Raw genomic sequence first — 16,526 nt, forward strand, 5'->3', positions numbered from 1 at the left:
CTATGCCACTTTTTCGATTTAGCAAGATAAATGAACCTTTAGGACAAAAGACTGTGTGCTCAGTGTAGCTGTCCAGCTCTTGATTTGCCTCTGCTGCTGGTCGCTACAGTCGCAGCCCCTTGATAGGATATAGGATATTTTTTGGGGGTTTTTTATGGTGCTTCGCTGCAGAAAAAATTGACATTTGTTGTTTGGTAAGGATTTAAACCAAAATGCCTTTTGCCTCTCTGTTTATGCAATGCAAATAACCGAGATCTCTGAAAATACAACTTTCTCTGGATAGTTGGAGAAGCAGGTCTGTGATTGGTGCAGCTGCTGTATAAGACATTTAATGTGACAGACGGAGACCTAAGTGAATAATCACCCTCTGTTTTATATTTCACTTCAGCTGAACCTTTAGTGCGTAGCACATTGTTCGAATATGAACAAAACCATGAATAGAAAATGAAGCATTTTTCTGCCTCTCTATTTCTTGTTATCTTTTCTTTCTCGTTATCATAAAGAAAACAGTAAATTTGGAATGAATTTATGAGACATTGATGAAAAATATGTAGTTGGAAAAGATAAAGATGATAAAAAAGGGAGGATTACCAATATGTACAAGAAGGAGCATTTGTATTAAGAATTAACTAAAGTGATCAAAGGTAGAGATCGGGCAGCTTTGTTTGTGCCATTTGTCCGTCAAATAGGCCATTATTGACCAGCATGCTTTGTTTATCCACCCAGCACAAGCTGACATTAACTTTGCTGGCCTTTCCTTTATGGCTTTGTGTAAAAGGGGTATCATTTTACCCTGGCTATTTCATGCCTGTAAATGATGTGCATGCTCTACATACTAGCAAGTGGAGAACGGAATCTAGTGCTACCCTTTATGCAAAGAAATCTGAGAAATTCGTAAATCCCATATGTAGTCCATAAATATTTAATACTGTTTTCTTTTCAGACTAGTTCAGAAAAACAGTATTTACATATTTAAAGTCCATGTGATATGATGTTCATAAAGATATTCACGCAAGTATGATATGTGTTTTTGTCCTGTGGCCCAGTTGCACTATATTGAGACCGTATTTAACTGCCTCTATGGGAGTTGTACCACATCCACCTCAGCCAACAGTCTAATTGAATCACTGCACACAATGTTCTGGCAATTCCTGGTTTCAAGTTCCTTGAAAAAACCTCCTGATAGCTTGCTTCATTTCTTCCTCTTGCACCTCTGTCATTGTCTTATCACTTTCTTTTCACCCTCTTCTATTCGTGTTCTTCATTTCTAATGCATCAGCTCATCTAATAAGGCTCCGTCTTGTATAATTGAATGACTTTTCCTCCTCTTATACTTTCTTTGTCCTCCTGCCTGGCCAGATCCCACTCACACTCCCCGGGGAGAAGGGACAGGAGGGGCGCCTCATCCGAGAGGAGGCGTGACGAGAGAGAGCGGGAGCGCCATCATCCCAGCAGCAGCTCTAACCTGCCCAGGGGGCATTCCAGATCCAGGTAAACCTAACAACAGCAGATGTCATCAGTCTCCATTGAGAGAAAAAAAACATGGGGTCTTTTATCACTGCAAACATTGTTTATTCCACCTGTCAAGGCAGGGAGATGAAATGACATTTGCACAACAAGGTGTTAATAATATTATTAATAATGTGTCTGTATAAGAGTATATTTAGCCAACTTCCCTATAAGGCAGATACTTAATCCCCAAATGACCACTGATGGAAACTGCAATGGACAGCTTGTACTTGCATGAATTTAAAGTAGGGCTTTGCTGAATACACAAGCACTGCCTCCAGACAGTATTGCACGCCCTTGATGTATTGTGTATCGTATGGTGTTACTGCTTGAATCTGCAATGTTTCAGTTCCTTCTCACATTTGTCTCCAAGGTCCCCTGCTGAAAAAAGGAGGACCTTCTTGTCATCCTCAGGACAGATGCAAATTGTGGGTTCCTCTCTCTCCCCATGTTCCTCACCCGGCAGAGTTTTGTCCCCGTCAGCTAGCCCCGCCTCCAGCCTGGCTCACTCCAGGTAACCCTTTACACGCCTGTCAATCAACTGCTTTCCTAGGTATAACTGAACCTCTCTTTACTAAAGAGGATTTACAGCCAAGGAAATTGGTACAATTAATATTAATTTTGCTTTTAACGTGTTTAATTTAGACCAATAGATCTATGACTAGATCTAGGTCTTTGGACTATGAATAGATCTAGGTCTTTGGACTATGAATAGATCTGGGTCTTTGGAGCTTCCGTCTATCATGAAACAAACAGAACACAGCAGTTGGCTATTATAGCAAACTGTCAAGACTGTACTGATACACCCTGTCAAAGACCAAACTGAGCATGATGATGAACACTAACTCTTTCCTAAAATAACGTTTTTACTGTTACTGTTGTGAAATAACATTTTTTCCTCCAAATGTTGAAGTGGTGTGCATTGGGCTGTAGTAAAGGCGATAAAAGAGTATGGAGGGTGGTGTGTTTCCATTTAGCCTTTAAAAAAACAAAAAAAGAAAACGGCAAAAGTGTAAAGAATGGAATGTTAGCTGCAAAACGGAACCATACAAAAGTCACCCAATTTTACTTCCAAGGACAATTTTGCAGAGATAAAAAGGGATTGGGGAATTTTACACTCCAGCAACTCCAACCAAACCAATATAACATTATGTTCATTACACACATTATTCCTCATCTTAAAACCATTCAACTGAGACATAATGTTTGAAAATATGAACAATAAAGCCACTATCTAACCTCTGTCTTGCTTGTCCAAGTATAAACTAAATAGCCAAACAGTGTTATATTCAGCCTCAAAGATTCTTGTTTTAAAACAAGTGCCCTGGAATAATGAAATCAGCCAGAGAGGCAGAGTACGACCAGTTGCATTCTCATCCAACTCATGGAGCTTTACAACATAAACTTGATTAGCTAGCTAGCTACAGCAAAAAGAACTGCCAGTGGCAGTTGTAATTCCAACTGGCAAAATAGATTGTCGCCGGTGAGACATGAGAAGCCTACTTTTATCTGCCCCTGTCTGTAATCAAGTACGCATTCTTTTACAAAATGAAAAGAGGGGGAATTTTTTGTGGTAAATCTGCAATGACTATTGTACACTGTATTGCTGTTTGGCAGAATAGAAAGCAAGTTTTAATCATTTTGCTTCAGAATGATCAATATATATAATTTTCATCCAGCATTTCTCTGCATAACAGTTTATTTTTATCCCAAAACATGTGTTGAATACAACTGAAATACATCACAACGGCATCTATTGGTACTTTGCAAAATGTCAGGCCCCATTTTGGGGGATAGAAAACCCAGGATCTTATAGATCTTTGTTTAATCTATAACTTTGACAAGTTCGTATGCATGTATCTCATGTTAAACATTTGCTTTGTACAGAATCTAATGATTATTTTGCTACCTTGCCTGAGAGTTTGCAAAAACTTTATACATAAATGCATATTGCCTTCATGCAACTTCAGTCTTTCCAAGTTGAACACCGTGGCCAGATATTGCCTATCAAGGCAGCTATAGATATTTGCCTGAATCACGTAAGGCAGTTTCTCTCCTAATGTGCAATTATATTACCTAAAGGGAGCGCTCTCTTGGGGATAAAGCCCTTCTATTATATCCTTTTGTAGGACATGACAGGGGAACAAATTGGAGATCAGCGTCTTTGGATTTATTCTTGGTGAAACCAACTACACAGCAACTCTACATTATAGCAATTATTCATTTATACCAGTCTGTTTAAAGGTGAAGTTTAAAGGAATGTTTTATCTTTCTCTAAACGCAGTTGCTATCTACAAAGGACCTCAGATTTTTAAAATGGTGCTTTGATCAGAGCCTATCCCGGATGACGTATTTCCGGTCTGATGTATACTATCTTTGTGAATACAAAAATCTAGTAGGTTAAGAAGTTTGGTCTTGTCCGTTGTGTCCAAGGAATACTAAATCAAGTATAGACAGGAATGACTTAAGCGTTAAGTATAACAAGCAAGTGATATATTGGTGAAGAGCCAACATCTTTCGCCTCAAGGTCGTAAGGCACAAAGGTATTCCTGGCAGTGGACAAAATCCCCTCTGTGGTCTTCAGGTTGTTGGTTTGCTATTTAAAATATTCCAAAAAAGACACAAATAAAGCTTCATACATTAACTTCTGAATATTGAAGGGCTATATGGGTTGCAAGATAAACATGAGGCTAAATCACTCCCCACCTATCCATCCCATTCTGCTCCTAAACAAAAGGTATGGCCGCTGTACTACAGGAACTGAAGTAAGGCAAGCCTTTTCCAACACCAACCAGGCTTTGCTTTGGTACACACCAACAAATAAAGCAGTCACCGCTCAAACTTGACATGTGAAACGGTACCAAGTTTACTAAAGTGTAATGCATTCTTCTTTTTTTTCAAATTATTATTACTTTCTTTTAACCTAATCCTGCAGTTTACCTTCAAGATGGGAGCTGTGTGCAGAGTGTTTTTGTACAGCGTGGAATGGTCAGTGAACAGAGGTGATGATTAGTGGGATGAAGGAGTGTTAGTCAATAATCTAGCAAAGAGCAGAAGAAAGTTGGATTGTTAACAGACACAGAAATGCTGCCCTTCACATTGCATTGGGCCCTATTACTGCAAGCAGATGTTAAATCATGCAGACTCTCAAATCTTGTTACATGTTGAAGTAGTTATTTTCTCCAGAGGATCAGTCTGGAGTCTCAGACCATCCTTAGAAACAAAATACATTAATTTCCTCATTTAATCCATGTAACTCAATTGCGTTAAGTGTATAAATCTGGTAGCTTTCTCTGCATAATAGTTTATTTTCGATGTCACCTCCTCCCTTGGGGTTGAGGAAATGGTTTCAGTCCCCCAGATTGTTGGGTTAGATCCATGGTTTGCATTTACATTATGACATTGCATGCTCAAGATTCTTGGCTCATTTAGCAGTCTAATGTTCTGCAATGCTCAGTTTTAGAGCTTGGTTGGTTTGGCCGACATACAATAGACTGCAGGGACATATAAGTGTGTAGATAACATTGAGTGCTGCTGCAGCTTATAAACGACTGGACTTTGAGTTTCAGTGCACAAGCCCTTTTCCCTCATAGAAGGGTATCTCTTTTGTAAGTGCAAATTTTTAAGTATTGTTTATTTTCTATGCACAAATGCTTGATTGTTAGTAGTAAAAACTCTTTAGCAAGTATTGTTTTTTTGACTAATAGGGAACATCTATCTGTGCTCCTTGCTCTCTGATAAGCTGGCTCTGTATATGTAATAGGGTATCCCCTGGCCTTGAAGAGTTCCCTTGATAATCATCATCCTCACCACAGTTTGAACAAAGCCAGATAAATTGTACTATAGGGATTTTTTTTAATAAGGTTTCTTGAGAGATAACTGTCCACGCTGCAGAGCATGTTTTTACCGTTTCAAAAGACGGTGGTTTTCAGTCTGACATTATTTCAAAAGGAAATCATGAAATTAATAAACCTAATACATTCTATGTTGCAATCCACAGTGAAACGCAAATAATCAGCTGTGGCATTCAAGTACTATAATTAAAGAAAATAATGCAATTCTTCAGTGCTGCCTCTCCAGTTTATCAGTATAATCATGAATATATCTCTTGAAACAATTTTAGAGGGGAATATATTTGCAGGGTTGAAAATAACGTTTTTTTCCCCATAAACCCAATACAAGGCAAGAGTAAGAGGGGGCAAAGGAAGTTCCCATTGGTGTGTGTCGTGATTGCAAGAAAGATTTGCTTGAATATTTAAAAGAAGTTCATGGACATAGCCTCAGTCAAGGTCAGGGGAAAATCCTTGGGAGTATTAATTAGTCAAGTGTTTGTAAAGATAAGGTGAAAGGCCAGTGTTGTTGAGGATACAAGTATACAGACTTTGTACATCAAAATGAAGCAAAGGGCTCACTGTATTTTGCGTTATTCAAAATATCTGTTGTGTCACATGCAAAAGTAGGCAGAGTGGAAACATGTTTTCTGAACAAATGATCATCACATTGGGACAGAGGTTCCATTTAATGCCAATACTAGCCATTGTGGGGATTTATGTATTTTAGACAAGCCATAAAAATCTGTACTGATTGGATGTTTTATGCAAAGGAACAGCCTAATTTGAAAGTGCTGTAAAATACAATTGTTGACTTCTTTATTGAGGTCATCTGTCAGGTCGCTAAGAAGTCAATCTTTCTTTATCAGCTTATTAAAAGCTCTAACTATAGCCTCATCTTTCCAGATCAGGCATTAGCTTTTATAAATCACTTACACACACTGAGTGACGACAAAAACAGAAACACTTGTAGCCCAAATATAATGTAATATAATAATCCTGACCTATCGTATACAAGGTAAACGCTGTTCTTTTCCGCCCCAGGGACTCTTATCATAGTTTTCATAGTTTTGCTCATCATTCCCATCGTTTTTGACATTTCACTCTCTGTAAGAAGGAAATATGTACAAAATATTAAACAAGTTGCTATGTCAGTTTTTGGATGTAATAAAAGTATATCTGTATTACAGATGAATGATATTCTGAATCCTTTCTCTGTTTATTCACTAAACAGATAAAGTGTTTCTCCCCCAAAGTTTCCAAATACAAGCTGTTCGATTTTGAGGGAAGTAAATGTTTAGCAAGTAGTGAACAGAGGTTGTGTTTAACAATATTTGATTTATGGAAGTGGTGGTGAATGATGACACACCATGGACATATGTTTTGTTTGGACAAACATAAATACTCCTATTTGTGCAGGGACAATTTGCTTATAACTAAGGTATTTCAAAAAACATGCTTCTTTAAAGCCTTGTTTTTCTTCAACCACGTCTCAAATCACCAGGTGATGCCCTGGGCAAGAATGCTTTTCTTTCTTTTATTCTTTTGAATTTTGTCGGTTGTATGTAGATATTTTCTGTCTTTTCAGAGAGCACAATTATTAGAGTGGCTACATAATCAGGTGATTGGCTGGTTTTCCTTTTTATTAAATTTGTTTACAAGGAATGGGACTAGAGCATTGTAACATAAAAATCCCACATTATGTATTTAAAGGTGCGTAATACCCAGGAATGACTGACATACACAGATAAACACGTTCCGAATTGTCCGACTCTTTCAGTGGACTTAATCTGGAGATCTCCATAACACAAGCCGTTTCCTGTCACCCGTTATGTTTTATGATCTTGATACGCATGACCTCTCCTATTTAGAACATCTCGTGATGAATTATTACATTTTAGACACCGACAGGTAAATACAAATCTTTATCATCTGCTCACGTGGATATTTGTATAAGGCATCACAGACATACATGCACTTAAAAACCTTTTCTGCCATGGGTTAGAATACATGAGGTAAGAAACAATTAATAAGTGTGCCAAAAGGTTGGGAGTACTTAAACTTTACTAAACTCTTTACTTATCTTTAATAGACGTGGTAAAAAAACAAAAAACAGCAGCAGTCATTGTTAAGTAATTTGTTTAGTATGATGACAGAGGATGGAATAAAATATGTTAATCATTCCTGTGGGTACCCTATATTGTCTTCCTGAAGGGAGATTTACAAATTCATTAAACAGAGGACTTAAAGGGTCCTGAACTATTGATGTTGCTTTCCTCCTGGGTACTGTATAATCTATTCAATTGAGCTTCATTTTGCTCCTTAATTTTCTTTTATTATTCTTCCCTGTAGAGCCTTAAATATTAATGTCAGCATTGCCATGTCACCTAAGGACACTTAAGTTTATGTCATAGATCTGCATCTTATTTATATACATAGACAAACAAGTGCAGGAGATGAAATACACAACTTGGGGCACCCCAGAATTCAAAAAATGATTTTATCAGAGCCTTGTACAGAGACTCTTTTGGGGGCAGTCAGATAAAGAAAGATTAAAAGCTCTGGACATACCCAAGAAGTTGAATCTGAGGCCTGCAATTTGGGCACTTTCTCTGTCTGCGTGATATTAACTTGTCTGTGTTTGACATTGTTGATGTTGTAGCTTCTGCTCTGGGTGGATATTTAAAGTTTTTTACTTCTTTGTCTTTTCTCTCTCCTCTCCCTTCTACTGCTCTTGATGTCCATCCAACTTTGAACATTTCAAAAGATATTATGAATATTGTATAGCCTCTCCTGTTAACATGATTGTTTTTCTCTTTGTTTTCCTCTCTCTCTCTCTCTCTCTCTCTCTCTATGTCTCTCTTCTCTCTACAGGGGTGGATCTCTGGAGAAAGACAAGGCAGTGGCCTCATCCATTGTATCCTCTGTTCAGTCCAAAATAACTCAGGTATTGTTCTTTGTTTTCAACCCAAATATGTCCTCTACTGAACTTAACAGCTTACCAAATACAAGTACTGAGTGCTTTTACGTCATTCCATCATGCAAAGAGGAAAGCCGAAAAAATGCTGTCTTGTTTTTGTCTAGGCCCTTTTTCGAATTGAAATGCTACTTGAATAAATGTTTAATACCATCTACATATTCTGCTACATCTCCTGTATGTTTATACAACTCATCCATGTATTATATTTTATTAGGATTAAATATTTGGAACCTTGATTAACTATCTTTGGATATAGAATTGGTCCAGCAGTACAAATTTCTCACCTGCATCTCATGCATTAGGTTATCTGTTACCTGAAGTAATTTTTCTACCACACAGCTGGTTGTGTGTGTGTGTGTGTGTGTGTGTGTGTGTGTGTGTGTGTGTGTGTGTGTGTGTGTGTGTGGGTGTGGTGTGTGTGTGTGTGGGTTTGTGTGTAATTTTCTTTAAATTTGTCTCAATGACTAGTTGTGTGTGTGTGTGTATATGCATTTTGGTATAATTTTCTTTAAATTTGTCTCAATGACTAGTTGGCTGTGCAAATATATGCATTTTGGTTTGCATCTTTGTTTGTTTAGTTTTTGCAACTATATGTGTGTGTGTGTGTGTGTGTAGTAGTAGTAGTAGTAGTTTCCAGGGTTGAAAGGTGTTTCTGGTATTTTGTCTACATCTACAGAGTAACATTGGTATCATTACCCATACGCTACCACTTCAACATTCTAACAAATGTTTGCTTGCTGCCACTGTAGCAGTTCATCCTATCTGAAATCGCACTTCCAACCCCTGCACTACTTCTTGGAGTGTAGCCAAGAATTTTGGAAGCATAGATGCCAGTTGAGTGGCAGGTGAATGCAGAGACTTTGGCGAACTTTCCCCTGTCAAAAACAGTCTCTTTGAATGTGGGATTTCACCTCTCTGTGGAGGGAAGGCCAAGCTAATGTGCCTTCATCCAGCACTTCTAAATTCAGACAAAAAAAGGGTTACCACTTCTACCGAGGTACTAGAGGTTAAGTTCAATGAGTTGTTTTTACCTCCTTGGCTGTACACTGTACAGGTGAAGGAAAGCGTTTTTTGTGATGTGATTATCGGACGTTCGAGGAAGAGGATTTGATTAAAAAAAATGATACCAAGGTTAGGCATATGTGTGGAAGCAGGAACAGTGGTGCCATCGATGCAGAGGGAGAAGTTGTGGTATTTGCTTATTTTGGGGCCGATAACGAGGGTTTCAGATTTGCCGCTGTTGAGTTTGAGAAAGTTTGCTTGCATCGGGGGCCTCTAATCTGGTGGTGGTGGTGGTGGAGTTAGTGATGGATTTGCTTGAGACGTAGAGCTGGGGTTTTTCAGCATAGCAGTGGAAATGGAGAAAATGTTGGCATACGATGTTACCAAGGGAGAGCATGTAGAGGATGAAGAGGAAGGGGGCCGAGTACCGAACCTTGGGGGACATATTCACCGTATCAACCTAAAAAGTAACAATGTCAGTGTTGTGTTCACAACTTGTTTCTGCTGCCTCCAAGCGGCTACAATATCTGCTATTGCAGGTTTAGGAATTACAAAAGTGGTGATATCGTGTTGACATGGACCTCTGAAATACTTGTCAACTTCAGGGGGTAAAATCAATGCCTTGAAAGTTTTGGAAAATAGACATGGGTCCTTTTTTTCTTAACATTAGTAAGTAAAAAAAGTAAATTTAAGTAAATCTGCTGTCTGCAAGTGTGTGTCCCCTGTTGCAACATTGTTTCACAAGCTACCATGGGCGTAAACCGTAATTAACCTTGACCCGTGTCTCAAACTAGGCCTTATTGGGCACTTGAATTTTAGGTAATTGTGCCTAGAAAGTCCTCAAATTTGAGAAAGTGTGGGAACCCTGTGATATGTTATTGACTTGACGACTGCCGCTGTCGTCAATGGCTCACAGAAGCCACCATCTCCCGTTGAGTGCTAAAGAAAGTAAGGCACTTCCATCCATAAAATTACACCAATCACACTCCAGGCTCTGCATGCAGCCACTTTCTCACAGTTTGTGCACCAATTGTCCGAATGACAATGCTTTGTGCATTGTGCTCGCTACATCTGTTTGTTTGTGATACATTAAATGGAACGTGTCTGTGTTTTGTTTATCCATGGAGCACTGTGTTCCTCATTTGGGTGTTGGAGCACACGATAAAAGGAATGCTATGTCTGAATAAGTGGTACAGAAATGTTACTCAAAATGTAATCTCACAGTCCTCACCGATACATTCTGACCCCGGTACACATTCTCCCTGTTCCACCCTTTTTTTAAAAATAACAATGTCCAATGCGTGACTGTTTATCGTGCTGCTTTCAGATATGCACTTTAAACAAATGCATGTACACTCACCAGTTGTAGAGGGAAAAAATAGGCCTAAAGCTGTTAGCTGTACAGATCACTAGATTAATTTAATCAAAAAACTATTTGAGTTATTTTTCTTTCCTCGTAGGACATTTGTGTCACTGTTCTTTGTTAAATGTCCAAAAAAGGCTCCAAAGTGTTTGTCAAGCCAATTCTGACTTCAATCAGTTCACATTAAGAAAAGTAGTCACAACTGTTTTCTCTTCAAATATAATTTTATTTTCTCATTTTTTCTACCTATTTTTGTCTGGCTTGTCTCTCTCCACCAGCACTGAAGTGCAATACTGTGAAACTCTCATAAATGGCTTAATTCTGACTGCTGTGGAAACATGAAGAAACATCCCTCCAGACAAATATCAAAATAAATCACCTTGATTTGTCAAAAGCCTTAAATCAATTCCAAGATGAAAGACATCTCGGCAACCGTCTCACATCATAAATTATATGTAAAAATGTTATCTAATTATATACATCTTTACAATTTCAGTTTAGATCACCATCTTTGATTACTAATCTGAAAATGTCAGTTATTTAATTTCCACTTGCATGTGATGCAATATTTAGATGCATTTGATTCTCATGCAACCTGCGTGCAACTACATGCATTAAAGGATGGAACGTAGGACCCGGTGTGTGTGTGACACTAAATGTGTGTAGTAATATTTAGTAACTATATTATATAGCACTGAAAGTATTAAACCTAGGGTGTAGGAACAGCTAAACCTGCAAAAATACCAGCGTCGCACTGAATGTAGGGAGGTTGCAGTCGAGACCAGAATCCAAGAAGCATTGGGGCTCGAGTTAATGGAGGTCAATAGAGTAAGAATGGAGAGGCAGCACTGGCCATTCTGTGGACACTGGTACAACTTACACAACATTTGGAGCCTTTTCTCTCCTCTGGCCATTGGCCAGTGTGAGTGTGGGGGTGTGGGGGTGTGGGGGAGGGTGCCACGGAGTGTTTCCGAGCGAATGTCCGGTGTTTACTCACCAGATGCACCACAGATACAAAACCACACATTTCACGTCTCTCGCTGCATAAAACAACACATTGAAAATCTTTTCTCTCACATAATCAAACACCGCTCCTTCTCCTGCCTTCATCTCAACCATTCCCGCAGAAGCGCGCTGGTGAAAGCATGCTGTTCGCCGATGTTGCAACATGCACAGATTCACGACCACTAACTACTTATACCCCATCTGTGATGTTTTACAAACACATGTTGAATAATTCAGCTCATCCTCATCTGCCTAATGGTCTCTTCTTCCCCCGAGGGTGCCTGGTTGCTATTCGCCTCCACCAGTCTCTGGTTCTCCTCCTGTTTGTCTTTCTTCCTCTGTCTTCTGTCCCCTGTTTTACATTTGTTGTGGTTTACTCCGTCTGATAGATGCTCTGCCCAAGCTTTTAGACCTTGTTGTTCTTTTACTTTAGTTTAACTGTGTTATTTTTTTGTTTTTGGAATTCATTTTGGATTTGTAACTTTGTGTGTGCATTTATTTATTTTTTTCTTTGTTTTATATTTATTTTTGAAACATTGAAATGGCTCGGTCCAATGTGGGTTGTCTTGGAGCGTGATAACAGATAAAAAGAAAAGTGGTTCAGAACTTTTCCCAGGCAGGTGTGTGAATGTCTGAGAGAGATGAAGAGAAAACTCAAGATGTTGCATAGTTCCCTCAAGATAGTCAGTAAGACATAGTTTAGACTTTGTAATGATAAGCAAATCTGCGAATTGTCTTCTTCTGTGTGAGAAGTTTTGTTTTTTTTCTCTCTCTTTTTGTTTTACTATTAATCTTTTTAAAACATTAGATTGAAATATGTTTCAATAATAGACCAGTGTGGAGTACATTGTTTCTCAGTCAGGCTGAGCAGTCAGCGATAGATATGGATTATTAAACAGTTTTCAAATATTCCCTTTTTATCAAATGTTGGATGATATAGGAATATATAGGTCAACATCCTATGCATTGTTTATAGGAATTCTTCTTTGTAAGTGGGCTTCATCCTTTTTTCATTACCCAGAGGCTGCTATCCCCGGTGTGACAGCTGTAATGTAACTTGTGATAATCTATTAATGTCGTACAATTTCTGCCGCACTTTCTTTGCCGACACAAGAATTCATCTGTCGAGCAACTTCCTACTCCGTCGTTAATAATTTGGAGTATTGTTTGTCTGTCACATTCCCTGCACACTTCTTTGCGTGCGTGCGTGCGTGTGTGCGTGTGTTTGTGCGTGCGTGTTTGTGTGTGTGTTTGTGTGAGTATTCGGATACACCAGGGTTGAGAGACAAAGAGCTTTCTGAGTGATTTGATATGACAGCTCATTCCCTCTGTGATTACAGCTCTTAATTTGTCTCATCTGTCAGGAGAGCTCAAGGGTGGATATTTATCCATGCGTGTATTAATCACTCCTGGGATGCAAATGGAACACTTCTTATTCAGCAATGCAAGCATTTGACACCCTGGTCAGCAAAATAAACAACTCTACCTGAAAAAGGGTAGGAATGGAATTTGGAATTCTGTCCGTCAAAATTGGCCAAAACTGACATTAAAATATTCTTATTGAAAATCCCACAGGTTTGAACTACATCAAATATCCATTACTAGCAGCTACAGGGAGCAATTTGAATAAATAGTAATACTAACATGAATGTTTATTTGTCAATTACTTCAAAATAGGATACTTTGCTGCTTTAACCCCCAGTACTTTCAATAGTTTTGGTCCCCAGCTCAGTTGCTCATTGTAGATCAATTGGATATTTTCTTTATTGGAGTGGAGGGGGATCAATAGATGGGTAACACTGTAAGTTCATTCTCAGTTATCTGATGGAGATGTACATTAAACTCATCCCTATCTTTCTCTTTTTGCCTTCTCTGTTTTTTAGGATCTGATGGCCAAAGTGCGAGCCATGCTTGCCACCTCCAAGACCTTCCAGCCTCCCAATTCCTAAAGAGGACATGGCTTTCTACTGGCCACAACAACATCGGCCAATCAGCGAGCGGCATTCTCCGATTGCCTGAAGATTTGTTTGGCCCGAATTTGTTCCATCTCCCAGTGTTCATACTCGATTTATGATTTAATCTCGATTTGAGCGTTGGCAGATCCAGTTTGATTACGTTATGACTTATTCAGTATTGTAAGATTGATTAAAGGGCAGTCAGTAAGCTGAAATATATCACCTGACCTGAGAAAACAGCTCATCACCTCGGAGATCATGTCAGCAGTTGGCATTTTTTAAGTGCAAAACGTGGAAATAAATCATATGTTATTTTTGCATCCTGTTTTAAAAACGCTCTGCTTTTCTCCCACGTGGTGACAGTGATTCCTTGCAGCATTAAGTGAAGCTGCCGGAGGTCTGTATTCTCTCCTTCTATGAAGGGTTGTGTTGTTCTGATGAGTTCAATTCTCTCCTCCCTCATCTACTATTCTCTGCCATTGTTTTCCCTTTTATTTCCGCCCCCTAGCTGTCTCTGCTCTTCAGCACTTCACACGTCTGCTGCTGAAGCCCTTTTAATTTTCTCCTCTGTCCCTGAGCTCTAGTGCGTGGCCTTTTACTTCAGTTCCTGGTTTATACTGTAATGGAATTTAATGCAGAACAACTTTCTAATCCTAACTGTTAATAAACTTTCAATTATGATTTACTTGTAGCTATCCTCCTTTACTTTTTTTTTTTTTTTTTTTTTTTTTTTTACCTTTTGGATGTTTTTGCAAAAACACCAGTTCTTTTTAATTAGCTGAAACTATTTAAAGCGAAAAATGTCAGCGTCCTTCAGTCCACCGCTTCATCGTCATTCATTTGACAACACTGATAAGATGGAAGAGATAATGCCCCCAAACCTTCACCTCCATTGACTGTACTGACTTAAGTGTCACAGCAGCATTGCTGATAAAGCTGACAAACATAACTGTTGACTGCTGATGTCCTTTAGGTGTCTGCTGATGCATGAGATTGCACTCAAACCAATGTCTTTACTTCAGCAGTTAAACCAAAGTCCAGAATTAGTTTGCACACTGAACAGACTTGACCTTAATCATCACCAGTAATGCCTTACATCGTGGCGCCATCGTGGACAAAAAGACTTCTTAGTTTTACTGACATTTATGAAGAGGTTGTCATTCACAACAGTCTTCACTTCAGAAGAGCTTCAGTGAAAGTACAAAGGAGCCCTGGGTTGCTCTAGGTCTACCCAACATATGAACTGACACTGAAAATAGCAAAGAAGGCGCAACAACTACTCTTCTTAAGGAAAGTCAATATGTCAATACACCTTCAGGAACATTAAGACCTGCACCAATAAAGTAAAAACCTTCTTCAAGCCTCAGGATATGAGAATGCTGAATATTCCTTCCCTCCTGACGAACTTAAACAGCTGACACAAACACAGTTGGGTTTTGTTCTGTTTCCACATTATCATTTCCCTACTCTATATTGACTTGTTAAGAGCTAAGGAACTGGTGGGTCCTAGTGGTTGGCTCACACTATTAAGCACCCAGGTGGCCTAGTGTTCAGGTGGCTCAGAGCTCACTGAGGCCACTGGCATTCAACTTCCTTTTTAAGTCTTTGGCCACGCACCTGCGGCTTGGAGGTCCCGTGGCAGTCCGAGTTCTGGGGGCATTGGCCCGGTATAATACAGCTAACACATCTACTGAAATTGTTTCTGTTAAACAATAGCCCTAAATAGAGTTATTTGTCTAAAAAATCCCATCACAGCACTCAGACTGAACACAGATTCTGGCAAAAGTTTATGTTCAATCTGATTTTAGTATTTGTTTTCCAAAGAGTTGCTAGACAAGGTGGAAAATTGGATTGGATGGGTTTCTGTTTTATTTTCCTAAATTGGACTACTTTGTCTAAAGCTTGCTTAAACAGCGCCTGAACACAACTACATGAACACCAGAGAAATAATTGAGTTTAATTTAATAATATATGTCAAAGAGGTGTCTATAGTAGATGTGTGTATTCTATACATAATACTTTGTCTGGCAGGTTGACAAAATAACAGGTCAATATAGTATGCACTAGCGAGTAGAAGCACTTTCTGTTTTTGTTTGATTTTCTACCTCAATTCCCACTGATACTTCACAATGCCAATGTCAAAATAGTAGTTATCAATCACATTAGTAAATAAATCGAGTCTACAGCAACTGTTTTTACCTGATTCACAACAATAAAATAGAAGAAAATCTGTCATATGGGGAAAATGTGTAGTAGACATATTCAAAAAAAGCTTGTTCTTTTTCTGTGAATGGGACTTAAAAGGGCAAAGTCAGTAATCAGCCGAATTTTATTAAAAGACAAATTAAAATTGGACACAAACACTAACAGCTAAAATGTTCGTGTGGAGAAACAGATTGGAAGGAAATCAGTACTCCAATTATGTAGCTAATCTTTTTTTTTTTACGCTGATGATCTGACATTTGACAGCCCACATCACCACTCAGATCCCAATACACCTGTTGACCACTAAGGTTAAAACCAAAACCTTCACTCACATTCAGTAAAAACACTTTTTCTGTCTAACAAACGCACTGTAGCATGTTGGAAAATAGTGCAGAGTGGAAGCAGAGCTGTGTGCCTCCCACCAGGCATCATCACCTGAAGGCTGGGCGTCATGTGACGTTGTGCCCGACCCACTCCATGAGAATGACACTTTAGGTAGACAGCAACAGTCTGGCCACTTTAAGGCTGCAAGTTCTGCGGGTAAACTCAAAGCCTGTAGACTTTACTTTTCTTCCCGTGTTTCCACACTTTGAAGGGATAGAGCTGAGCATCCTATAGAAAAGGTCAAAAGGAGGTACAGAAATACTGCTGGAAGCCAGCAACAGTCTCGCATTTTG

The 16,526-nt window shown here is 38.9% G+C and overlaps 1 protein-coding gene across 2 annotated transcripts in view; it reads left to right on the forward strand.

The window, feature by feature from the left end:
* sfswap (splicing factor SWAP) overlaps positions 1–14,325 on the forward strand; it is a 47,492-nt gene extending 33,167 nt beyond the window's left edge. For both annotated transcript variants that reach the window (XM_054612888.1, XM_054612889.1), the window contains exons 16-19: positions 1,360–1,491; positions 1,883–2,023; positions 8,214–8,286; positions 13,573–14,325. In XM_054612888.1, coding sequence (XP_054468863.1) covers positions 1,360–1,491; positions 1,883–2,023; positions 8,214–8,286; positions 13,573–13,638 — 412 coding nt within the window. In that variant the 3' untranslated portion in view covers positions 13,639–14,325. The remainder of the gene's footprint in view (positions 1–1,359; positions 1,492–1,882; positions 2,024–8,213; positions 8,287–13,572) is intronic.
* The last annotated feature ends 2,201 nt before the right edge of the window (positions 14,326–16,526 follow it).

This window comes from Anoplopoma fimbria, chromosome 14, assembly GCF_027596085.1.
Source record: "Anoplopoma fimbria isolate UVic2021 breed Golden Eagle Sablefish chromosome 14, Afim_UVic_2022, whole genome shotgun sequence".
Lineage (NCBI taxonomy): Eukaryota > Metazoa > Chordata > Actinopteri > Perciformes > Anoplopomatidae > Anoplopoma > Anoplopoma fimbria.